Here is a 27,137-nt window from a genome sequence, read left to right as displayed (position 1 = left end):
CTTTTTTCTCCCATCACTAGAAAGCACAGGATACTGAGGTGTCCCCAGTTTCCTGAGAAGTGCTGATTACCTTCAAATCATATTGATTAAAATAGGAATTTCCCTTTGATTCCAGTAGGATTTATCAGCAGCTGGCATCTCTGTGGAGAAAGAACATTTTTTGCAGTCTTCTGATGTCATACAGAAAGTCAGTGTTGGTCTGCAGTGCTCAGCCTATACCCGACTTCAGCTGACCACTAAAGAAAGCCTAATTGATATTGTTTCTTCACTAGAGTTTTTTATTTCAGTCAGCACGCAGGATGAAGAGAGGAAAGCGGACAGAGATGAAGTCAAGCTATGAGCAAGGGAATGAATGGCTAGAAGAGCCCGCAGCCTTTCAGATTTTCTTTGATTATTATGTCTGTGACTGCATCAAATACAAACTTGACATTCTGGGTGTCTGTGGCACATGTCAAGTGAGAATATATCTCTTTATCTTCTTTCCTTATGTTCAAGTCTAGGAATTGTTTCTTGATGTAATTTCCAGCATCTTCAAATGTATTTAGTCCTGGTGGAGAGAACAGTAAAAGAAAAAGAAGACACATTTCAACTGGTACTTCCTCACGGCTGCTAAGAAACAAGATTACTTTTTTTTCTGTTTTTTTCTTTCTTTTATTTTCTTTTTTTTCTAAAGGGAATTAACTTCATGCATTAGGTATGGAAATTTTTTGTCTAAACTGCCCACCCAAATTTAAAATTCTATGCCTAACCAGAAGTCCTCATTTCTGAAGTGAAATGCTCCTGAGTAAAACACTGTGAAAGAGTAAAGGACCTTAGAGAGAGCGCAGAAAGTGAGAGAAACAGAAGAAAAAAGGAAGGAGCATAAATTCACAGGGAATCAGGTAGACAGCAGACAAAATTGGTGGGAAGTACAAAAATGAAGAGATAAAAAAATGAAGACGGAAAAAGGGAAAATTTCAGATGCTTATCTATTCAGTTATAATTTCTTCACGCAGCTTTTCTGCCTTTTGGTACTACTCGTTTAGAACAACAGCAGGCGTGAACACTGCTACTGCGGACTTGCTGTATGTCCGGAGCAGGATGAGGCTCCTGGAGGCAGGCTGCTGCTGAGAGTCCTTGCTGGCTCCCATCCTGTCTGAAGCCTCAGGCAGTGTAAAGTTGCATAGCTCCACTGAATCTAGCACATAATGTTCGATTATCCTAGTGAAGCACTGGGCAATTTTGGGTTGTTGTGTTGATGTGTCCTGAGAAAGGGAGTGAAGGAGCTGGTTTTCAGGAGGTGTACAGAACCCATCTTCTAATAATAATATTAAGTATGCTTCATTCTGGACACTCCCTATCTGAAATACATTAGGTTAATACTAAAATACCAACAGATTTTGGTTTTTCTCTGGCACCTTCTGACACAGCTTCAGATATATTCTCTTGCATCAGCTGGGAACAGCTGCTGTTTTTTATTTCCAGTAGACACTACTGTGATATACAAAAAGAGGCAGACTTCCTTTATGGAATAGGTTTTCAAAATAGGGACAAAAAACTTGGATTCAGTTATGGTGTGTGTGAGTGATAAGCCACTGACTTGTACTGAAATGTTGGTTGGGTTCACCACACCACGCTTCAGCCATCTGAAACTTCTAGTTCTCTCAGCTTCCTCTACTCCAGTGGAGAGAAATAAGCATCTCCAGAGAGAGATGATCCCACCTTAGGATAAGCATTGCTAGTAGGTGAGATGAATTGGATTCTGGCCATGTCTGTCCCATACCATTCTTTTGAGAGAAAGACTAGATGCTTAGATAAGATGCTTAGTATTTTAATGGTTATATATAGGTGACCTGAGTCAAAGTCTTAGTCTTTAATGCATGGCCTACACTAATCATCTGAATGTATTTTCTTCTGAAAAGCCCAAACTTACCATTATACTCAGGAAAGCAGATATTCAGATGAACTTTTGTTATTTTCTCTTGAAAGAGGTCTTTTTTGTTTAGAAACAGCACAATGGAAGTGGCTGCAAAGCACTTGTGGTTGCAGATGCTGTTGAACAGCTGAAGGCTTTCATGCATTCTGTTCTGTTGAGATGCAAAAGGTAAACATGAGAGACTGACAAATCTCATTCCCATATGTCATTTTTGCTGTAATGTTCTTTACTGGCAAGAACCAATACAGCATAATAGCCTTTAAATGGTTATCAGGGAACAGGAATAGTTCTGATATGCCATCAGAGAGTACATCAAAACTGAGCAGCAAAAAAGGGTTGTTTGTCTCTTCTGACTCACCACTTCTTTATCTTCCACCAGAACCATGTCATAGGCACTGAGTGCAGCACAGAATATGATGCAAGTAACTCCCTCAAAGCAATGAATCCACTTTTTTCTCTCTGATCGCTGTCCACCCACATCAAACATCCTTTGCAGAAAAAATAACATATGTACAATGTAAAGCACTAACTAGTAAGGATGTAGTCGTGCTGTTAATGTGTAGAGTGCAACTAGAGATGAATGACAATCAAATATCCAGCTTTTCCAAATATTGATGTATTCTATCTCAACAGGTCAAGGAGTACTACCTGTTACTTACGGCTTAGTACTTGGCATAAAATGAAACATACTTGGCATAAAATGAAACATAAATGCTTAAATACCTGCATATAGGAAATAAATTCAGTACTTCAGGTGGCACTCTGTTAAGGAAGTGGAGCTCTGCATAAGAGCGCAGTGTAGCACTAAGCCCCGCAGGAAGGGATTTATTCAGGACGGAGTCTATACATGAAACATTGACAAAAGACCCTTAAATTCACAGTCATTTGTTACTTCATAGTTTTGCTTGTAGTGAACCGACACATTGATCAATAAGGCATATGACTGGAAGCTGGTCACAGGTTGACACACTGGTTATGTTTAATTGGCTGGCGTAGATCTATATTTAGTCATCTCTTCATTGCCCTGGCGCGATCACTTAGCTAGCTGTATAACCTGCAGCCTGTGGGGGGGGGTCTCTGCCCTATCAATCTCATTAGTTGCTGTTTAAGCAGCAATTCTTGGGGAGCAGGAATCCCTTCATTTGTAGAGAGGAAAATGTAGGGCTGTCCTCCTCTGCATTAATTTTCTTCAGTCTTTGCCAGAAATTGCTACCTTCGGGTAGAGTCATATGAACTTTTAATGGACTCTTTATATGGGGTCGAAAGCCAACTGAGCATACCTAACTGGGACCTAATTAGGGCCCAACTGGGATGAAGCTGTTGTCAAAGCTACCATTCTTCTGCTTAGCACTAGCTTTCAAAATTCCCACTTATATTTGCAGTTCTTCAGTGATAAGGGATAGGGCTTTCTTTTCACTATTTTTCTGACATAAAAGGTGCCAAACTTGAATGTTTTTCAAGTGCATTAGAAAGGAGAAAAAACATGTTAAAAATCAAATTTATCCTACCCTTACTTTTTGTGTTTCCTTGTGTGCATAATGACTTTTTCCTGTGCTGCCTGTTGTTGAACTTAAAACTGTACAACCTAATCCCCTGTTGCATTATCCTGTCCTTCAAGAAAATGTGTTAGATCTTACTCTCTGGATGTATCTCCTGCAGTATCTGAAAATTAAACACAACTCAATTTTTATAGCAATGAAAATACTGGGATTCAGTATGAAAAAATCATGTAAGTAATACATAGAGCAAGAATCCTTTGTTACTGAAACACCATTTTTTTTCAGTATATCGATCTGTTTTCTTCACCATCAGCAATGCAGCTGATGGAAACAAAGGTTATTGTTTATAATTTTTCATCCTGCTTAGAAGAAATGAAACCCTTCCCAATGCGCGTTCTGAATGGTTTCTGCAGCTGAGGAGTAATTAGAGAAAATTATTTTTTTCTAGTACATTTCATTTCTTTGTCTGATCACTGGGCGTCTATAAATGTGAATTATTAGGAAATCATGAAGCTGTTGTGGAGCAAGATTTTGATAACAGTAATGGCATTCTTCCAAGCATATCTTCACTGAGTTCAGTATGCCTACTGAAGAGTGAAGTCAGTATGAATAGAGCATCTTGACTGTGATTAGTGCCCAGAAGTCACCTGCCATTATGTGTCTTCCTTTATTTGTGGTACGTAACTCTGAAATCAGGGTTATGGGAAAAAAAACCACCTTCAAAATTTAGTCTGCAGTAAAGCATACATAATCATATGAATCTGTATTCACTTCCTGCAAGCTTTTAGTGTATGGCCCTGGGAATATTCATGAGAAGTCAGTTAAAATAGGACAAGATCAAGGCCAGAGGCAATGCTTATGGGCAGTTTTTGTACTAACCTTAGTTTGCTTAGCTCTTCTTATGTCAGCCTAGAACTTAACATAGGCGCATGTAAAACTGAAGTCCCTCTGTGAGTGGTAGAAAATGTATTTCTGGGATGATCTTTTTCTTTTACCAAGACAGTCAAAGTTAGTTTTGAAAGCTCTATATTTTCCCAGCACTGGTCTCAGAAAACTTAGCTACAGATACGGGACTAGCTGTATATTCATTTGTCCTAATGGTACGTATAGTGAGACCTGAAGACTAAAATAAAGCTTGCCTGATTTCAGCCAAATTCTTCCTACCACATCAATGGAAACGACAGCAGGAGAGGACCTATGAAGGTCAGACCTTCTTTTAAAAATATTTAAGTATGTTCTGACCTCTGGAAATCAAAGTCAACATTAGTGAAATAAATTGAAGAGCACAAGAAAGCTAAATTACACTAAACCAGCAAAGTAACCACTAAGAAGATAGCAAATAACAAGAGATGTTGTCTGTGCAACTGTAATTCAGTTCCCTGGAGCAGTACTGGGATTTAGACTTTTACTGCACAGATACAAAATGTTTTCTGCCTCATTCAGTTCAGAAGAGGGACAAGTGTTTAGTGAATGAGGCATCTGTTCATGTTTTCATTTTATCCATGTATGGCTTGTGACCCCAAGCCTCATTTAATACATCAACCAAAACTCTGAATGTGGAAGTGTTCCTCTCTTTATAGATGTGTCTATGGTACTTATCAAACTAAGTGCAGAGTCATCAGGATCCCCCAGCTGTTTTGCATTGCTCTGGCAATGCAAAATAGCAGTAACTGGCTGGTTAAGATGGATTTATAGCAGCTCTGCATCCCTATAGCAGCTCAAAACCCTCAGACTATTTTCTAGTGATTTTACCTCGTGTTACTCAAGCGCCTAAAACCACCAATGAATTTACTCACATAACACTACTATGATGCATAGCAGAGAGGCTGAATACAGTGTTTTTTGTGTTTGTGGTGGCATTTAGGAGACTTCCTCTTGTTTATAGACACTCAGGTAACTTAATTCTCGGTTGTGCTGCATTTCAGTTGGACCTAGCCCCTAATTCTGGTATCCTAGTACCAGGACTGGTAGCATTCATGTCAAAGAGGGTTTGCACTCTGACGATTTCTTTCTCTGTCCTGATTTTCTTTCTTACATAAACTATGAGTGTAAGTCAAGGTGCTCAGATTTCCAATGTACAAAGCTGTCTGGAAACATGTTAATCAGAGAGAAAGATGATGATGTCTATGACATTGCACTGTAGCATTTGTGGGTAAGTGCTGAATTTTCACGAGTGATCGGTGTGTTAGTAGGTAATAATAATTTATTTGTAGGGCATCTACTTCAGAATCTTATTTTGTATATGTAATCTCCATTGTGTCAAAGCATCTGTGTGGTAGTATAAATGGTTTGGGGGATGTTTAATTGCCACATAAGGAGAAAAAAAGAAGCCCAATGAAAAATGTTAAAGTTATAATTCTGGTGTTTTATACATCTGCCTATCTCTACAGACAGTTTCTTGTCTAGACCACATTTCTCAAAATGCACCACTACTTTTAAATTAGGGATTAAACTATCATAATTAATTCAAACATATTTTCTTGTGGAATTAGATGTTTTTAATTGGTTCACCAAGCGTAACAAAATCTGGAGCATCTGAAAGTGTCAATTATTTTCAGTCAAATTTCTCGAAGACATTATTTTCAAGATTTTTTTCTGAACATTTTGCTTAAATGAGCATGAAGGTATGAATGCTAATACTAAAATTTCCCATGGAACAGAAATTATTTTTTTTTTGCCAACTGTAATGCATTCCAGTGTTAAGAGCAGTTATTTCCGTTCTCAAAAGAAGAGAGTGAAAGGTTGAGAGTGCATGCAAATTAGTAGTCATCAAATATTTTGCATGCTGTTAAGGACATTTAGGTAGGCAAATTTCAGAAATGTCACAAACAATTATTCAAATGGCAGGATACAAATAATGCTTTTTAGACACTCACATATGTAAAAATGTCCTTTTAGAACCTGATATTTTGAGATCTCTTAGTAACGGTCCATTATATGCTTAAAGTTGGAGTACTGGTAGTAAAGTATCTTGCTTTTCTGGCTGTTTCAAAATACTAAATAAGAGTGGATTAAAGGATATCACAATAGGATTACCAATATTATAATATGTCAATACCTTTGAAAGAAAATACTTAAGAAAGATAAAGCCACAGAAAACTGTCAAATATGGCTTTCATACCTGAAGTTCAAATCCTTGAAAGAAAACTGAGTCTCTATAATCCCAGTTGTTTTCACTCGGGAGTGCAAAACATCTTGCTCACTAGGTACGTAGTCTGGCATTGCTAACCTATCCAAATCGTTGAGGTAACTAAGGAGAGTAAAAAGACATGGTGATTGGTGAATTCAAAAGGTGAAATGAACATTACATAATCACTTCATATTGAGCAGCTTTTAAATATTTTATGTAAATTACACATTTAAATACAATACCATTGGTTTTTATACAGCCCCAATACAGAGCGTTTCTTTTTTCTTTTTTTTTTTTCTTGTATATAGAAGTGTAATTTAGTTGTATATAATAAAAATCTTTCTGAGAATTTCAGTTCAGGAAAATCCCGATTTTCCTCAGGGATGCTAAAAAACGATCTTGTCAGGAAAGGGGTTTTGTCCATTTGGTTTCAGCAAGTGGGAATTGCTACCACGGGGGAAGAACCACAAGCATCTTTCAGAAGCAGATTGACTAGAAGTTATCGCAGCCTATCATCAGACCTGTTGTAACAGAATTTTCCTTCCTAAGTGAAAGGGAGGGTGTCATATTTTGGAGGAATTCACATTTAGGAGTTGTTTTTCCTGCAGACCTATCAGTTTACAAGAGGAAGGTACATGATAATTTTAAAAAAATACATTTTGTAATCAAAACCAGAAGCTTCAATGAAGCTGAGGACCCACTAGGTTGGTATTCTCACAACCCCCTGGAAAAGAGTGGATTATCTGGTTTTATGTCTGGCATACAGAGATAAAATCTGCGTGAAATAAGAATCCAAACCAGATGTTTGAAGCCTGTTCTTGTCCTACCACCAACCCTTCTCCTGTCTCTTCCAGGGGCACGCAGCTTTCTCAAAATGGGTGGAGAGAGCCTATGAACCTTACTGGCTGGTCTAGGAATCTGTGTAAAGAGGTTATGAATTGACAGAAGGAAAAGAAGAGGTGGTAGCTTCCTACCTTCTAACGACTAATACTCAAATAAAGAACAAAGCCAAAAAGCAAGAAACCACATACAATAGTTGAAGCATTTTCAAGCTTTTGGTGTCCCACTTGGCACCTTTCCATTTGTAGCCTCTTGTCTCTGACAAACAAAACACAGTCCCTCTAATGTTTATTAGGCTTCATGCCTTTTTTTTTTTCACTAAGTCTGCCCAGCATGAAGTTATGCTGTTCAGTTTAACCAGACAACCATCAAAACAAACCTCACAGCTCATCATCCTTGTCTGCAATATTTAATACATCTGTAAATAAATAAATAAAATAAAATAAAATAAATTTTTAAACAGCTAGAATCTTCCTTATAGAGATTTGTAAGTAACACTTGGAAATGGGATTTTCTTATTTTAAGTTGAATAGACTGAATCCACTCAGCAAGGAGTGCTGAAGTTGATCTGAGTAATTCAATGTTTTCCCATTAATTGAGTCCAGGAAACATTCTGTTTTTTAAAAAAAAAAAAAGAGCAATATAACTCTGGTTCTCTGAGTAGGGCCTGAGGCAAACTCAGCTCAGCTCACCTTTGTGGAGGGCAGAAACAAAAGACATTTTGCAATTTGTAAAGCATGTAAGCACTAAAATAAACACTTGTATATAAAATTCATTATAAAGATCTGATAGTTCTTAGTCACAAATACCTAAATCAAATTCAACACAGCCAATTGTAATTGCATAAAAAATTACACCAAATTAATTATCTAGTTAATGGAGCAAGAGAGGCATCTTCAGATTCTTCCTAGAGCTGTAGACAGCTCCAAGGGGACACTCTGCAGCCGGCTCTCCACTGGCAAAAGAGGGAATGCAAACTAGCAGTCTAAATGACTGATCTTTCCTTGGCTTGAATTAGGTGACACGAATCCTACCCTGAGAGGCAAATGACTGAGAAAGCAAGAAACACCATGTACTACCGGTAGCTATACAATGACATTTAAGGTCACGATTTACAATCCTTATTTTGCCCATTCCTTACCCATCACTCCATCTTAAAACAGGATTAATTCCAGGTGAGTCTAAGGAAGAAATTCCAGCCAAATTTGACATACAGGGGATTTTCCGTTATTCAGAAGATCTCATTTTTTTCAATTAAAACACACAGAGGAAAGGCAGTGACCAAACTTCATTAGCATGAATTAATAATGAAAAGACTCAGAGAAGATAACCTCAGAAAGTCAGAGTTTACACAGTATAAATCAATACTCTGTGTAGGAGCTGATTCACAGGAGCTGAGAAGCAGGGTTTTGGTTTTAAAAGAAATTGAAATGTAGCATTAGATGGGTGATTGACTCTATCTGGTTTTGAACTGATCATTAGAAGTCCAGTAGCAATGGGAAAAATTAAGTTGATTTTAATGGTTCAGAGCCAACGGCTAGATTTGCAGAAGCATCAGGTACTGAAAGATGAAGACAGAGATCAGCAGGATTTTCAGAAGTGTTCAGGCAGATGAAAAACATATCACTGTTGGTTTTAATGTAACTTTAGCAATAAATAATGATTATTGGCTCCTTTATGGTCTGTACTAGCTCCCTTAAATAATGAAACCTGTTGCAGGTTAAAACATTATACAGCCCATAACACTGAGAGGGAACTACTTTAGATTATCCTATCTTCTTTTTAGGCAACAAAGCCTAATCTGCCAGGCATAGTGCACACACGAGAATGTTAGCTGGTAAACGGGTAATATATTTTTTTTTCTGCATTAGTTTGTTTTGTTTTGTTTTGGGTTTTGTTGTTTTTTTTTTTTTTTAATTTCAAGAAGTATTTTTCCTTTCAATTACAATGACTGACTTGTTACAGGCTTTTAGTGCTGGGAACTGCAGTGTGGCCTGTCAGAAGGGGTATGTTAGGAAACAAAAGTTTGCTCTGTACTATTCCTATAGAAATACAAGGCTGCCATAAAATACTGCCAAATCAGGCACAAATCAACACAGGCAATATTTTCTTTGTTTGGATATCTTGCATAAAGGTCTTCATTCTTGTTTTGAAGCTATAAAGAGACAAAGAATTTTTAATATTTTCATGTTGTATCCCTTCTACTATCTACAATTAGTGAGCTGTTACTGCCTTCAGTTTGCCTGGCTCCTGGCCAAGCTTCCGATCATGCCTTTCTCTGCTGAGTAGAAGGGACACCCAACACCTTGAGAGGTTTCACCCTGCAGGTGCCCTCAGCCTGTAGGAGGAGCTGCAGGAGCAGAGAAGCCTCCAACTGCAGATCTTGGAAGATGGACCACAGCTGGAACAACCCTCTGCCCCAGGTCTACAGTCAGGCTTACGCACTCTAGGAAAACGCCGAGCCAGGTGACACCTCCCTTCTCAGTCTTGTATGAGCTTAGGGAGAAAACAGCAGAGCAGGACCACTCTAGCCTGCAAGAACAGCTGTAGAAGCAACCAAAGCAGTTGGTTGAAAAGTCGAAGCTTACTGGCTGCATCTAAGCTAGGAGATGTACCCCAGCTGAATGGTGACCCTTCGTGGAGTCGGAGCTGAGCAGCCCTAGTCCCCTGCTTATCTGCCTGCCACCTCCCAGGCCACAGAAAGGGAACAGGGGCCGTCAGGTTGGAGAGCAGCTGCAGCACCACTGGCCAAGACCTGCTGGATGCTGCGATGGTAACGGCCCAGGGAACACCCATCCATGCAGCCAGATTAGTTTAGAGGGAAGTTTTTATAGTTTTCTCCAGACTTATGTTTAGCAGCTTGAAGTGTATACATTCAAAGTACAATTCTAGGTAAAACCCAAGCTGTTTCAATTCACCTTTTCCCTCATTTTGTCAATCTTAGAATTACCTAGACAGAGAATAGACTTTTTTTTTTTGCAGTTTAAACAAACTCACAGAAACAAGTTGTTCCTTGCTTTCACTTGTGTCCTTCAGTTAAACATTTCTAATATATTATAAAGATTAGCAAAAAAACTCATCCTTTTTCAGGTTAATGAGCCATAAATTTCATAGGCTATTCTGCAAGTGAGGAAGAGTTCTTGCTGCAAGCCTTCCTATGCTGTCCGTTACAGTAATAGCCAGCTGTTCAGCACCTGCGGCTGGTATCACCTACTAGGCTGCCGAGTCATTGAGCTCGTACTCCGCTGCCCTTGCGAAGCAGGCCTGGGTCCCGCCGTCGCTCCACAGTTGTTTGATGAGTTCAACCAATTCAGAAGACATGTCACCATCCTCCAGAGTTGTTGCCATGGAACACAGTTTCCTTTCATCTTCCTAAAGAGAAATTTCAGTAAATATTGTGCAAGCGCACTGTGCCCCTCCACCTCCTTGAAGACATGCTTGGCTTACAATGAGTTGCAGGGGCAAAATTTCTCATTTTCACTGATTTTTCCAGGTAGCTGTACTTGCCTGTGCATGTGAGCATCATTTTACAAGCTCACTTCCCTTCAGTTAGTGCAAAGGTTAGACTTAAATCACGATACACAGTTTTCCTCTTTTTATTGTTTTGTTTTGTTCATACAAGGGCTCAGTTTCATCTTACCATAGGTGTTCACAAAAGGTCCAACTTGGAAGGAGGGCTTTTCTTCTAAGAGAGAGTAGTGGGGTACAAAAACCGAATTATAAAGGATATTTAAAGCTTAACCATATCATACCAAAGCAGAAATATATAGCTAAATGTATTTTTTAATACATTTGGAGGAAAAAGTTTCTAGCTTTAGGCCACAGAGAGAAATGTGGCAAAGTGAATGTAACTAGTGAATGCATTTCCTATATGTTTTTTCATTTGGGGAAGAAGAAATCTATGACTGAATAAAATCCCAAATCTTAAATGTATTATTCTGTAATTTCTTCTTTTTGCAGTGAATCCAAAAAGACTTCAAGTAATCTATTACATTAAAAATATTTCTTTTCAGTGGTTAACAGCTTAGGAATGTACTGTAAATAAAGAGCATGATTAAAATAGGGTCATTTGATACACTGTCACAGCAGTGGTTAATTATAGAATATAATTCCTTCCTAGCTGTATAAGTAGACAACTGAAGTGACTTGCAGTCAATAGTTGCAAGAGTAAAAATGGATTCTGACAGACACTGTTTTGGCAGGGAGTATGTTTTATTCAAAAATAGAAAACATCTTCACAATAATTTGTAACAAATTTATTTTAGGAATGTACTGTATCTTTATGTTTCAATAAAAATTGCAGTTTATGGAAATTTTGTAAAAGTCAGAGAGAGATGAAAAATAAAACACTGCAGGTTTTCTAAAATGTTTGAGAAGTTGAGTTACCATGGAGAAAGAGAAAAAAAGGGGGAAATAACCACTAGAGAATTGCCGTCATTTGAAAGAGGAAGGAGGACAGTCATACAATTGCCCTTCTTCATTAAACAAAACTGACTCCATTCTACACTCCCATCGTCTCACTCAGTGCTGGCATCAGCAGAGCTGAGTCATGCTTTCTCGTGTGTGCCCCTCATTTGTCTCCAGGGCTGCTCTCCAGGGTGCACACTTGTTCAGCTTCAAGATAAGAGTTGGAATGTTCTCTCCTTTGAGATATCACGTATCATTTAATGATTATAGCTGTCCTCCTACAAGGTTGGATTTGTTGGTTGAATAGTCTACAACGAGAAGCCTTGAGCTCAGAGCCTCCAGTCTACGGTAAATGTTCATTGATCATTATGCAAAAGGTGGCAACTGTGGATTTTGATGCTTACGTAAAAAAGGAAGATAGCGGCAGATTGAGTTTATCATAACCCTGGTTTATATAATATTTTGTTTCTTTCTGGCATTTAGACAGACTTCAGATGATTTTCATATTAAAAATAGATTGCAATGGCGCTTTAGGAAGGAAAAAATATCTCTCTCACCTGAATTGATGTTGTTCGAAATTACGTGCTGAGGCACTTCCAGGACCACTGAGAGGTATTTACAGTCAGTCCTGGAACATGGATGAACCCATTGCTTTTGGGCCCAAGATAAGCCCAGTCTTTGGGCTAAATTACTTTAAGCAGCTAAATCTGGACCAGAACACAGCAAGAACAAAGTCCAGCTGAAATCAAAGCTTATCTCAAAACAACTCAAGCTTATAGGTGGTTTATAATTTTACAAAAAATGTAAGATAAGTTTGGTTTTGGAAGAAAGGGCAATGTTTAGTGGTGATTCATATAAATGTGACCAAAATGTCTATTTTCTTTAAAACTCACATCCAGGTTGCTCTTATGTGGTTCTGGGGGAAAAGAAGGCAGGCACTGCAAGTATTTTTTGCAGGTGTATTCAACTGTATTCCTAGGGGCCTATTCTGCCAAAGGCAGTAAGAGTGGGCTTACTGTGCTATAAATGATAAACTTACAACAGCTGTATTTTCTGCATTTGGTTACATATAATGCTAAGAAATGAGCAGGGCTATTTAACAAAAATTTTCAATTCCCAGTTCCCCAGGCTGTGAAATCCCTTGAAAATAATGTCTATGAAACTGGCATAGATAATAGATGATGCGTGAACATGTATAAACCTCTCAGAAAATTTGGTAGAGCTGAGAAAAGAGGCTGAAGTACTGGGGTACAGGCAGAACATATCTCAATTATAGACGGCACACAGAGTCTGGACCTGGTAGTGGATATTAGAGGCTGAGCCAGGACTTGTGGCTAGGTGCTGCAAGGTTCAGCTGTCTTAGGCCATGTAGACTGGCAGATGGGTCCTTACGCAGTACATATGTCTATTGCAGTTGAGGAGACCGGGCCAAGTTGCAGCACATTCACATGGACCTATTGTCTGTGTGCTGCTTTTGAGCCCTGTTATGTTTGTTTGAATGACTTGCATTTGTGGACCCTTAAAAGAATACAGGAAGAAAACATTTAGTTTCTATTTTGTCAAATGACTGAGCTTTAGTAACCTCTGAAGCATTTGTTTATCATTTTTTAGGTTAAAGTACCACATGTCATTGTAATGAAATGTAGACTACTGGAACAAGAAAAGCTCTTTCAGATAAGCAGATGTCATTCCCTGTAAGACAAACCTCTAGGGAATAGGCAGAATTTGCCAAAACTGGAACTTTGGGGATGTGTTTTTCCTTTAATTCTGTCCCTGAAAATTCAGCATGATAGCTAGAAGATAGCAGGTCTTCCTACTGTGGCTCTTCTTCTGTGTGCTTGTGCATAGGGTTGCTAACCATGGAAGGAAGGTCAGAGTCCACTTCTCTGCAGTGCCAATGCGCCAGCGCCGCTTCTGTACGACGGGTTGCTCTCTGCTCCAGGAGCAGTGCCAAACTGAAATATTTCCAACATGTCTAGATGGCCCTTCCTTACATGGCTGAGCCCCAAGGTTTGTTCATAAAAGGGAAATATTTGTTACATTTCCCAATAGCAATAAATAAGTGACTAAGCAGCTAAGAAAAGCTTCTTTTTTTCTTTCTTATGTCTGCAAGTTGAACATTTCTTTCGTAACAAACAAAATGGCAGTTTATGCAAAGGTGAGAGACCTCAGGCATCAGTCTTGAGAAAATAAAAATAAGTAAGGACGTCCTGTCACATATAACTCAAGCAGTACTTCATTTCCACCATCATAAAGCAAACACTGAACCCTCTTTGTTCTACTAATCTCTACTATTGTATTAGAAAAAATTGTATTCTAATGCCTGTTTCAAGAGAAAAGGCATCATACTCACAATTCTAGCTGGGTTTTCGTAACTGATTCCTAACTTAGCCATTGCTTTCATGATAGAGAGGATAGACTGCACTGTGTTACTGTAAACGATAGGTCTGAACTCCATGCGTTCCTGGTAGGTGAAACCGTGTTTGTGGATGATCCTGGTGCAAAAATAGAAAACAAAAGGTTTATGGGATGCATTAACAAAAAAGAAAGTAATGAAAAGTTGTATCAGATGCATTTGTGGTCAGCGTGAGAAAGAACTGAATCCATCCGGCCCTTGGAAAAGCATTTATTTACCTGCCTATTCTGCTGGCACAGGTAAACAGCAGTTTCTGCAACTATGTGAGATTAAATTTATGAAGCTAGGTTTTAACTTCCCAGTCTGAGTGAACAGGTATTAGTTTTTTGCCTTGTGGGTCAATATAAGATAGTATATGAATCCAGAAGAAGACCCAGACCCATTCCTGTGGATACAGGGCAAGATGCATAGCTGGACTTAGATGCCAAATCTTCTATTATTGGAATCTACAATGTTAGTCATGGGCTGTCACATCGCTTGTTTAATTATTCTCATTTTTATCCAGAATCTTACCTAGAGTAGAAAAATTATTGCAAAAAATATTTCTACACTGTGAGGTACTTTGTCAAGAAAATGTTACTGTTATTAACTACAAGCTTTGGGGACATACATATTACTCCAGAGGATTTGCCCTGTATTCCAGAGGACAAAGAACCTTAGCAGTCAAGTTCAATTAATCTAATTCTGCCAGAGGGATTATAATTTCATAACCCTCCTTGACTGGAGAATGGCATGTGGTTAAAGTTCTCCAAGATCAGTGTGCGGATTATATCATGACTCAGAGACATCTTTTTCCATGAATTGTGAAAAAGGATGAAAACTTCACCCATTTTGGTGTAGCGTACTCTCAATGAACAGACACCAACTGCTTTGGCTGCTGCTGGAACCAAGGCTCTATTCTTCTTCACCTCAGTTGTTCAGAGATGAAGGCCAGGTTATTAAATAAATAATTTCTGGGGTGTGGAGTTTGTTTTTTTTTTCCCAGTCTCTTCCCAGAGATACAGCCCAGAATGAGTACCAGGTGTGTGTCTTGGGGAGACTTTCCCTTCAAGGCGAGAAGTCAGCCCTGTCAGAAAATAATTCACTCACACTCACACGCACAAAACCCAGATCACAACTGAATGTGTCTTAACATCTCCCTGACTTAGGGATTTCCTAAAATTCAGAATTTGCATTCTTGTGTCTGTAGGAATAGCTCGTGTAGGAAAAAATGTTCTCTAAATATTTCCCCAATCACTTCTAGACCAGGCAAATCTACAAACTCTTTTTTGAAGCTTTGGTTTTTTGAATGCTGTTTTCAGCATGAACTAATGAACTAAAATGAATCTGCAAGATTCAAAGCAATCGTATTGAACTTGGGAGAAAGAAAAAGTGGACTTGTGTTATGCTGTCTGGTATACTGCATAGCAAAAAGTGCAGTACAAAAGTTCACTGCAAAGTGAACCTTTTTTTGCCATCCTCTGAAATATCCACGTATCCCTGTGTCAACACAGTGATTTGAATGAAATAACAAGAGTTGTTCAGAGGGGAGGCTTATTTATTTGGAGGAGTCTAATGTAGCTCCATGATAGTGCACTGGATAATCTGGATTGCTGCTTGGGCAGAACAGGACATTAAGCAATGTCCTGTATGTGAAGCACCGCGGAGCCCAGAGCTCCCCACTGGTGTAGGCGGCCTCCTTTAATGGGTCAGATCACCTTTAACAACAAATAAGTTCATCTGCTATCAGTGTTGAACCTTGCACTGGTACTTAAGTATATTCTTCTCACTCTTACCCTTACTACCTGTGAAAGCAGCAGCTTTTCTATAAATAACGGAATGAGATATATAGAAATTCAAACCCCATGAAGTACATGAACTTGGTTTAAGTACTTTGTGTGTCTCACATCAGTGGCCATAACAGGATTTCTGGGGGAGATGGGTGTTTTGCCTGTGACTGCAAAAATCTGTGATGAGAGAGAAGGAAAGGCCCTAACACAGTCCACAAATGGCTATTTTATATTTTTATGCTCCTCCCTTGAAGAACAAAGGAAGAAAGAAAGTATAAGATTCTGAAATAAAACTAGATTCTGTAATTACAGAAAGAAAACTTGGTTTTCCTTGAGGGTTTTTAATTTTTTTTTTTTTTTTTGTTAGGTTGTTGGGGTTTTTAAAAATAATATATTTATGTCCTCTGGCAGAAGGTATGTTAGCCAGCCTGTTAAATCAGTAGTGAATTCTGATGCTTTTATTAAAGATCTGTCATTCTTAAGGAAGGATTGTAAAACAGGCTGACATCTTTTATGGCCAGAAGGAGCATTTTAGCAAATGGAAAATTTTGTTCCCTGATCCTCCCTGAAAAAATAAACAACCTTTAAAAAATAAATGCAGGATGTTGAAGGCATGAGGTGTTAGGCTACCAGTCACAATATCTAAATTATGTTTCTGTTGGAGGAAAAAAGTTAGTCTGTTGTGTTTTTTCACACAAGGAGGGCTTCTCACCAGATAGGTGGAGCTGATTCAATCTCAACAGGCATGATGAGTTACCAAATATTTTGTTTCCTCCTTTTCATTTGCTGAATTATTTGTAGTAGGTTTGTACTGCTAACTTAGGGCATAGCACAGAAATACTCAACTTGCTTTTAAAAAAGTTAGATCACACATTGGAAATGATCTAGTCAGAAGCACAGAGCTCCAGAGAAGCTTTTTTTTTTTCCTTTTTAGTTATTCCTCATAACCATCCTAGCCTTTTTAGGGCCTTGCAGCTTATCTATATTTTGAGTACCAGAAAATATTGTGCAAAGCTTAGTGGAAAGATTTAACTTTGATTGAAATACTCAGTCTGGAAAGAATGAGGTTCATGAATTAGAAAATTATATTAATAGGAGTAAAATTACCCTGATTTTGGTGGAAAATTGTATCTTCAGCAAAATTATTTCTTTTGTAAGCAGCTATCAGTCTTCTCTAGAAAATGTTATGCTTCACTGAAAAAATTAATGACTAAAATTGGGGGGGTTTACTGAAAAATTTCCCTTTTTTTAAAAAAAGTCCTTGGTTGTGACAGAAAGATGACATTTTATATGAAAAATGATGATTTTCATAAACGGTTTTCTTGTAAAATAATTCATATTTATGATCAGGTTGACAGCTCAGAAATGCACAGGGCTTTAAAGATAACTCTCAGTTTTGCAGGTTTTTGCCCCCTCCTTGATGCTGTTAAATGTTATCAGCCTTCTTAAAGTGCTTAATTCAGAGGAACATCTTTAATCTGCTTCTACTGGGGGAAGATTTCAGCACAATACATTTCAACGGTTTGCTGAATAGGGAGGGTCTCCTCTTTGGAACTCAAAACAGAAATAAAATTACCCACCATGGAACAAAAAAGTTAGCAAAGTGATGGATGGTTCTGAATCTGTCTTATTACAAAATGAGCTGCTTAAATAGTAGAAAATTGCTCTTATGATATAACATTTTTTACTTCACTCTTTAAAATGCATTGGTGAAGATATGAAATTCTTAGGAGAACTTAAATTCGGAATACTATTACTGATTTCATAAAACAGTCTACTTGATTTTTATACAGGAAGAGATTGGTGCTTACAAAGATGGGTCCTGTCTAAACAGTTGCAATTCCTGTGTAATTTTCTTCTGTATTTAGACAGGTCTAGGAAGCAGACCTGGACACTGTCTATGAAAATAAGGCTAGATACAACAGCAATATTTTAGCAAGTTACACAGTGAAGGAGGATTTTTGCTGCCTGTGTAAGTATGATCTCTCAAACTCAGGTGGATTATCTATTTAAATCAGAGACAAGATTAGTATTTTGGCTACCCTTAAAAGAATAACATGAACTAATTTAGTTTTAGCCTGTTTTACTATATGTAAAAATATTGTGATAGTAAATTGTAAATGGGGACACACAAACACACACATAAATTTGATCTTCCTCTGAAGCCAGGGGAAATGAAGATACTGACTTCAATCTGTGTGGTGCCATGTGCACTTTGAACAAAAATCTACAAGTGTTCTTGTAGTAGATTTATGGTGCAGTCTCAAGATCTTCCAAACCAGATACTCAGTCCAAATTTGAACAGGGATTTCTGCATCTGAGCTTGGTTTTTTCCAGCTTGATTACTGTATGAAAACTTTTTGGGGTGATACTTTCCTTGCTCAGAGCAGTTCTTATGACTGTCCCTACCCATGCTAGATGATGGGTAGCAGCTGCTCACTATGGAGGCGGTGGCTAAGTATCTTCTCACCCGGCCTGTGGAAGACCTGAGAACAATCTTTCTGACCTCTGGCAGGAGCTGGAATAAGACTGTGGAGACCAAGAATGATCTACAGAGCACAGTTTGGGAAAAAAAACGAACAAAACTTTGCACTGTTATACAATGTGAATACTTCAGTATTTTCTCTTACAATAGAGTGAAATCAAATGAAATTAATAGGCACCAAATTAAAATTGAACAAAGGGACATGATTCACATCATATGTAATTAAACTGTGGAATGACTTGCCATAGAATATTGTGGTTGTTATTAATTTACATTGGTTCAGAAAAGATTCAGGAGAAAAGTAGGCATGAATTAACTGAGGGCTATTAAACACAGTGATTCCGTCTCTGGTTCAGGATGGTGCCTGAGTCACAGATCACCAGATACTATCAGGGTATCCAGCGTGAGTATTACTGTGTGTTTGCTTGTCTGGTTTGATGATCTTCTGGAAACATCCTTCATTAGCTACTGCAGGAGACAGGATATTAGACTAGGTGGATCTGCCATGTCTGGTTGTCTCATACATTCATGTTCTCACTACAGTACTGTAACTCCTACCAAAGCCGATGAAGAAGCGTCCCTGGTCTTCACTGAGGAGTTGGACCAGTGCATGATTTGATCAGACAGATTTGATTACCAATCCAGCTGTGTGTCTTAAGTCATTTTGCATTTTTCTTTATGTGGTTGAATGAGAACTTGATTTAAATGACGTTTCTTTGCAGTTTATTCAAATAAGCATAAATATCGCAATAAGACATTAGCTAGATAGCTTATACTACAAATACCAGATTCAACAACTGATATGAATATTCATATACTTACTTCATTTGCTTTACAATAGTGCTCTTTCCCGACTCCCCAGCACCTGCAGAAGGGGAATGTTGAGAAGATGTGATTGATACATGAATAAGTAACAAGTATTAAAAATAACTCTCTGCAACACAGAATTTTATATCTATGAAGAGACATACAGATGTTTTAGATCCCCATTGTACTAACTATAACCCTCCCTAGTGTCCATTCAGACTTAAAAAAATGAAATCTTGGTAAAAGTGTTAATTTTGAAAAGGAAAGGGACATTTGAAAAGAAATGAACATTCAGTCAATTAAGAGAAAAATACAGACTTTTTAATTACCAAGGAAATAAAATATGGGTCATATTTTGTTTTTATCCCCAGCAGATGGGCAGAAAGTCATGAACAAACTACAGCTTCTGACAGTGTCCCGTTCATTACAAGATTTGTAGCTGCTCATTTAATGTTCATCATCATGACCTTTTGTAAGCCAAACCAGCCAGTTCCATGCTCTTTAGTCAGCCCCTTTGAGCAACTGGAAAAAGGGAGTGTGGAGACTTGCATGGTGCAGAGGCAGCACATGAGTAAATGTCTTGACACTAGTCTTTTCTCAGTTCTTCTGCCCTGTGGTCTCCTGCTATGAAGTGGTCTGGCTGCAAGTGGGAAACCTGCAGAGTAATGCAACAGATTGAGCTTGGGAACAATTCTGCAGGAAATCCACATAGCTCGGGGAGGGACAGACATTTGCTTGCACAGCCAGTTGCAGAACTAGGGCATAGGCTTGGTCAGGTTATATACCACTAATTTGCCCTTCTGATTGCATGCAAAGTGACTAATCACAATGCAAACCTTCTCCATTGGAAATCAGGGCCAGTGACTATCATCTTAACTTCTGTCAGTGAGAGTGGTGAGGCTTGGCAAGAACTGCCAAACGAGACAGATTTTGAAAGCACCTGAAAAGAGGATTTAATTTTGGCTGTGAATCCATGGGACAGGATTCATCACTACTTTTCTCTGTGCAGTTTATCATTTACCTCACTGGATGGTGTCAAATACTTTTGACAAAAGAGGAAATCTGGGGCATAGATAGCTATTTTAACTGAGGGCTTCTCAGTGAATGGAACAAACTGATTACAGACTTTACAAACAGATTTTGTAAAGCTAATAACATTTAAATGACAGGGATTAATTTACTCAAATGAATCACAACAGAGAGTAAACCATACGCAAAGCATTTTCTAAAGCCCATGATGTGAACGGCGGAAAGTGCGAGAGAAAAACGAGCCCATGCAAAATGGGCTGATGCTGCCATCTGCCACAGTTTGGAAAAAATGCAAATTTGCATAGATCATCTATTATCCCTTCAATGCCCTTCTGAAGAACTTGGTAAAGCCCTGTCGACAAGGTGGCATTTGCTGCGCTTTTTGTAGGGAAGAGAGCAGGTTGTGCTGAGAATTCATACATTCACTTCATGGAAAGATGCCGGGAAACATAATATAGAAAATAACCTCTCTTCCAGATCTGAAAGACAAAGTTAAAATAGAGTGGGAGGCATAATTTATATCTTTTGGGTGCATTTTTCTACCTCTGCTCATCTTTAATTTATGATCCAGTAATGCCTTTATCTAAACAACAGATGACTCTCAGACTTTGGCTTCACTCCGGGGTACTGTGTTAGTTGTAGCAGCATTTTCACCCCAGGAAATGGGTCAGAAACAATTTACTTTGCACCTGCTTCCTTTCTTCCTTCCCCATCCTGTGCAGCCTGCTCCTCCGGCCAGGGCCCCAGGATGGGAGAGCAGGGACAGGGCTGCGTTTCCACCCGCCGCAGTAGCCTTCCGCTCACAGAAGCAGCAGCAAGAGTGTGTCATGATAGCCCTTGCGTGACTGCATGGGGATCTGAAGGCAGCTTTCCTTTAGGAGGCAGTGATAAGCTCAATTATAATTGAGGCCAGATTTTCTGAATAAAAGACAAGAACTGAGGCCGCACTGAAGCTTTGAAAGTTTAACTGGCTTTTGAAAAACTCTCTGTCACTGTGAAGAGTTATAGCTCAGCCTGAGTGAGACCAGGGATAGCCTGATCGTACAGGCCATAGCCTGTATTTTGCATTTCACGTATTTAAGATCTCATTTTGTAAAATTTACCTCTGATTTCCCTACTTCTATTTGGATGCCAAGTTTCTTTAAGATGGATAAAAACACAGAAAATAAAGGCACAGAAATCTCGGTCAGTGCCTGAAACTCTGGCGCTGCTCCTGGGAGCTGAAAGATGTCCCCACTGCCAGTAAGGTCGATAGAAGTTTGCTCCCATACTTATTCCCAGAGATCACTTTCACCATGCCCTGGGGCATGCCACATCCACCTTCAGCCTGGTGCTGTACACACAACAGCGTGGCAGACTGTAACCTGCCTCTCTTCTTGTTTTGGATATTTCAAACTGCACCCCGCCATGTCCCAAACCCATTATGTTTCTGGGCAGGCTGGGGCTGCAGAGGAGACTCAAGAAGAAGTGCCATTCAGCGTGGCTGTAGGCACCGAGCTGCAAAGGAGCCATCCCCCAGCAGCCTGGCATGAACTGCCCCGCTGCTCTGGGACTGCCTGACGTCTGCCCTGCAGGCCACCAAGGCATATAGACAGAGCAGAAACAGAGAAAAAGCTGGAGGCGGCTTGCAAGCTGGTGAGAATCTCTCAAATTCAAAGGAGAACAGAACCCAGGACCTCAGCTGTAACTTGATGTTGCTGGTTTTCTAAGCAGAATCTGTTTGAATAGTTGTGGAAACTGGGGAGAGCACAAGCCCCTTTCAAGGTTACATCTGCTGAGCTGTTGAAGAAGTTTCTTTCTATACATTAGGCTGCTTTTGTGTCTCAAAGCAAGAGCTATTATCTCTTTACAGTTACTATTTACGCAGAAGTAGAGGTTTGGTTTAGGGTCCAGAAGTAAAGGTAAGACAATTAAAAACCTACCGCCTGAATATTTTGTTTGAAACCTGTCACAAAAGCCACTGACAATGACATAAAATGGCAAAAAGCAGGAAAAGAAAACCTGGAAATTAAAATCAGAAAAGGTTTCACACCTCTGCTTGAGCCTTGTCTGTGCCATTCAGAGCTCTGGAAGCTGTGAACTAGAGTGGAAATTATATCTTTCTGGCCCTTTTACCAAATTGCACAAACTTTATCCATGGGAGAAAGAAACTAGAGAAAAGATCTAAGATCTAACCCTCTTGAGGGAATAAGGTCCTTAAATGCTGCCCCACCCCCAAAAAAGGAAAATCACTGTATTCCAGTCAATAGGATTATTGGGCCATCTTGATGCTCAAAGTCTTTCCTTCCAGTGCAGGTGTTAATAACAGGAACTTAAACCTGACTTCAGTACTACAGTAACTGATTCATTTAACTGGTTTTAAACATCTATACTATAAACTTCTACACTGAGACTACTTATCAGAGACCTGTTATAGTCAGCGGAGAAAATAATTTGCTACTAAAACTAAAACAAACAAACAAACAGCTTCAGTTTTTGTCACTCTGAAGCAGATGCTTAAATTGGGTGAGTCATGCCCTAAAAGTGAGTATTTCTCAGTAAAGTGAGCTGAGGATGACCAGCTCAAATGAGGGTGAGTTTTGTCCTGCCACAGAAAACTGTAGACAATGAGGCCATGGAGTAATACTTTGAAAAGAAATAAGTTCAAAGTTTAATGATTATTTAAACTGAAGCTAAGTTCTTATTTCTGTGAAACACCACTGTGAGCATCAGCTGTTTTGGCCACATTTCAAATGTGCGCTGTACTTTGCACACAAATAAATTGCAAGCTGGCCTCCTACAAAGTATATAAACTGTGTGTGATGTGGTAGGCAAGATATGGCCCTGATACAAAGGAAATAAAACTTTCACCTTGGAGTTTGTTCAAGACTCATAAAACAATCCGATTTTTTGGAAGTGTAAATATGTAGAGGCTAGGTTTGTGGACAGGGTGGGGGGCTGGGATGGCCTTGACAACATAGGAACTTGGCACAGAAGACCTAACTTTCCTGGTTGCTGGACAACTGGTGACGAACAGCAGAAAGTGGCATAATTTTCCACCTCCCCTAGTTGATATGTGCAGTTTTTATGTGCATGTCATATAAACTGTAAATTATTACCTCAACACAAACAATGTGTTTGCCCAGACCGTGGAACTTACATAAACAATTGTGGTGTTTTTGGTTTCTGGATGTAATTTCATTTTTGTAGAGGGACCTATTAGAGGATGCAGAGAGACCAGACTAGATATTAAATAATCGTCTCAGGAAATGGTCGGAATACCTTTTTTTTTTACGTTTTAAGGGTAAGAGCATAATGATCACACTGAAAAAATTAATGATATACATATCCATTTTTTTTCTGAGTATTTTCTACCAATCTACCTATTGCAAAAGAAACAATGGTGACATCTGGCCTGTAATATAGAGGCAACATATTGTCTAAATGAACAGAAACCTAGGACTAATGTAGGACTAGGATGGTTGGCTTGAATGGAGCTGCCCTTGATTTACAAAGTGTAAAGTTTGAGTCATTTCTGAGATCATCTCAGAGGGATGGAAAGATAACAGGCCCAGATCTGAACATAGTAGATTTAATCCTCTTGTATCTGGCGATTTCACTGGTTGACTATGGAAGGGGCTGTATGGTGCCCCTTATACATGTTGCTTCAGCAGCTGTGATTCCAGGTGTTCAAGGGACACTTTCACTCTAGATGTGCAATAGGATCAAAACAGACTTATGTTTTATTCACCTCTTGCTTTTTTAAGAACAAGAAAATTCAAGCTGTTAAGTCTGTAATCTTTCTTGTTTTTTTTCCCCAACATGTTTTTTTATCAAGTTCTTGGTTCCTTGTGATTTGTCATAACAGTTCCCAGGAGAAAAAATCTTCCAGAACATTACCCACTGACAAATTTGAATCTTTATCATGTGTGACACGAATAAAGGAAGATATTATAGAAATATACACTATAAAGAAGGCTTCAGCAAAAGTATTTCAGATTCTGATGATTGTCTTGTCTCATGAAAAGAAAGCTTGTATAGTTAATGAAACTGAAATATGTTCAGATTTGAAATGAATCAACTAGAAGTCTTTTTCTCATAGCTTGCAGTTAATCTCAAACTATTTTACTAAGGTTATCTTGAGAATGTGATATTAATAGTGTTAGAAAAAGACTGATTGTCTACATTGGGAAACATAAAAAACTTAAGTTCTTAATGCTAAATGCATACATGTGTTCTGGGAGGGGTAATTTAGTTTGTGTCCTAGTGTAAGACAGCCTCTAGTACTACTGCCAAGACATGAAGGCTTGAAGATCAAAATATATCATGAAACTGCTTATCTTATAAATTCGTCTTTATCCTATAAATTCCTCTTAAAGGATTTCTTACATCTTCCTCATGTATCAGTGCTGGATAAGGTCAGAGACAGGATGCTGGAATAGATGGACCCTGGTTCTAACTCGATATGGCAATTCCTTTTTGTAAGAGTATATAAAAAGTATTGAAACTTTATGAAAGTTTACATGAAAATATTATTCTGGTTTTTGACCAACTCAAGCTTGTCTCAGTAGGGGCAATATTTTGTATTAATGTGGCACAGAATATCTTCATATTCTCCACTGGACTAAAAAGCTTTGTAAACTGCAATCTGAATACTGATGGTACATAAAGTGTATCAAACTGCTACTTCCCTATTATTATTTGAGAAACCTGCATGGTTGTGTTTGTCTCTTATTTCTTTATTAATAATAATAGTTAGATTCTCAGCAGGTATAAATAGACTTTTTGCATAAGATACAAAACAACAGAGTTAAGCCGATTTACTTTATCGAAGGGATCTAGCTAAGTCTGAATAAATGTCAGTTTAAAAGCATTTGTAAGCATTGTGGTTACAATGGAGAAAAAATAGAAACATTTCAATGATCAAAGGCTGTTTTTCTATTCCTTTGGTGAAACCAATGTAAACTGTGATAGCGGGCATCATACTGTTAGAAGAAAAATATTAATATAGTGGCAGTGTTATTGTGCTCTTGGATATTTCTTGTAGGCTATGCAGTACCATGGAAAAAAAGAGAGAATAACAACACTGTATCGAGAAAAAGATAATTTTTCTTTTGCCATTACACCTGCTGGCTGTTAATAAATTGATTATAGTGTGGATTAGAAGTAGTAGTCTGTGAGAATATTCATCTGTCTTCATCTTATTTCATTACCTTCCATTCCACTCCCCACAGTATCATTTTTATACATCAAAAAAAGCCTTTCTAAGTCACTTTCTGCTTCTGTAAAAAATAAAATGCAACAGTTTGGAAAATGAACAATATCAATACCTTGTGACACCTGTGGATTTTCTATGTAACCAGTTATCTCACTCAATCCGGCAAATCAGTTACGACATTTATTCTAACAGTAGGTACGCATTTCTCAAAGCTTTTCAAAGTCAATATTTAAAATTGAATACATATAGTGACATGGCCATTTCCAGCCTGATCCTTGTGACTTAATTTGTTGCTTCATGAGTGTTCACAACTAGAAAATGTTTTGTGCATGTATTACAGGATTGTCTTCTTCAAATAAAATAGTGAGAGGTGGGAAATTCACTGTACTGAAATGTAATTCCAGAGCAAAATAACCCCTTAATGGAAAAGCATTATGAACAATTTTTATTCTATTTACCCAACAATAGTAGTTTGACTGTCCTGGCTTCCCTCTCTGCATCTGCTTGGAGTTTCTTTTCCAGTTCTCTGGATCTCCTGGCTGACTCCTTGCTCTCAGAACTGGCTCCACTGCCCATCTTGAGGTATTAAAAATCCTGTTTGTCCAGCTGATTTGCTTCTTCTCAGTCTAGTTGCTTTAATTCAGAAGAAGGACAACAGCCTGTGCTTCAAGAAAATTTAAAAATCCTATTCAACCTCTGTGTTCAGCCTTCAAATCAAACAGTCCCTTTTCACCTGTCACATGATCTGGAGATGCTACAGTCAAGGATTTATATAGGGACATAAAAACGTACTGTTATGATGTCATAGAATTAAAATGACACATTCAAGAGCAAACCCAAGGTCCAGACAGATCTCTGTCCTTCTTCAGACAGGTTCCAGCTTCACATGCTTCCAAGAAATGTACAGAATATCTTGAAACAATAAAATTGGGAATAACTCAGCTCAAGGAAAAATTTTTCAGCTTGTGTTGGTGCCCTGAAGCAAAACCAGGTTTATATGTGTTTGAGGCATTTGCATAATTTATTTTTCATCTTTCTCAGTAGTCATAGCTCTAAATATATGTATTCTTTATTTAAAAAATACACAATCTGGATTTATATAGTTAAGACATATTTTGTTTTGAATTACTAATTAACATGCAGAATGTTTGCTGCGTTTTCATATTATGGCAAGTGCATTTCTTTTCTTGTAACGGTAATAGGTAATTTACTGCAATTTGTAACATCTTTGGGATACTTCTGTGCAGCCATTCCTTGATGAATGCCATAGTCTTTTCCCTTTTTCTATGACGTCACTAGCAGTTCTCAGTTTGGGCTGAAAGCACCACAACCTTTTTGTGTGAGAAAGGACACAGGTCCAATTCTCCCCACTGATGTAATAATTTCACGTTAGTTTCTTCATAGTGCAATAGTAATAAAGAAGTATTTTATGCAATACAGTGGAAATATTACTTGGCATGTGGTGTCAGCAGTATATTGAGAAAATATACTTTACTGTGATATTGTGGTAGTGGGTAAGAGTAGAATTGCTGTCAGGACTAAAAGATGCAAAATACTTTCGTTTTGGTCCTTTCTCTTCAGATGAAGAATTTCAATAAAATAAATCTTATCAATGTGCAATACAATAATTAATTGTAATATGA

At 38.3% G+C, this 27,137-nt stretch overlaps 1 protein-coding gene across 1 annotated transcript; it reads right to left on the bottom strand.

The window, feature by feature from the left end:
* Positions 1-356: 356 nt before the first annotated feature.
* GNAT3 (G protein subunit alpha transducin 3) lies at positions 357-26,070 on the bottom strand. The gene is made up of 8 exons (XM_009818382.1): positions 25,953-26,070; positions 19,284-19,326; positions 14,145-14,286; positions 10,599-10,756; positions 6,536-6,664; positions 2,274-2,403; positions 1,913-2,066; positions 357-547 (listed from the first exon to the last, which is right to left on the bottom strand). Exons 1-8 carry the CDS (start codon positions 26,068-26,070, stop codon positions 357-359), a joined length of 1,065 nt encoding a protein of 354 aa, XP_009816684.1.
* Between the last annotated feature and the right edge of the window lie 1,067 nt (positions 26,071-27,137).

Source organism: Gavia stellata, chromosome 4 (assembly GCF_030936135.1).
Source record: "Gavia stellata isolate bGavSte3 chromosome 4, bGavSte3.hap2, whole genome shotgun sequence".
Taxonomy (NCBI): Eukaryota; Metazoa; Chordata; class Aves; order Gaviiformes; family Gaviidae; genus Gavia; species Gavia stellata.
Note: the sequence above shows the minus strand (reverse complement) of the source record. Positions and strands in the feature narration are given on the sequence as shown.

Bases quoted from the DNA above. Each gene is read 5' to 3' on its own strand.
- GNAT3 (XM_009818382.1), bottom strand. From the start codon at position 26,070: ATGGGCAGTGGAGCCAGTTCTGAGAGCAAGGAGTCAGCCAGGAGATCC. The intron at 10,757-14,144 runs GTGAGTATGATG...ATTTCTCTTTAG, and splicing joins ACGAAAACCCAGCTAGAATT to GAAGATGAAAGGAAACTGTG. The intron at 548-1,912 runs GTAAGTTTGGGC...TCTCTCCACCAG, and splicing joins CTGCTTTCCTGAGTATAATG to GACTAAATACATTTGAAGAT.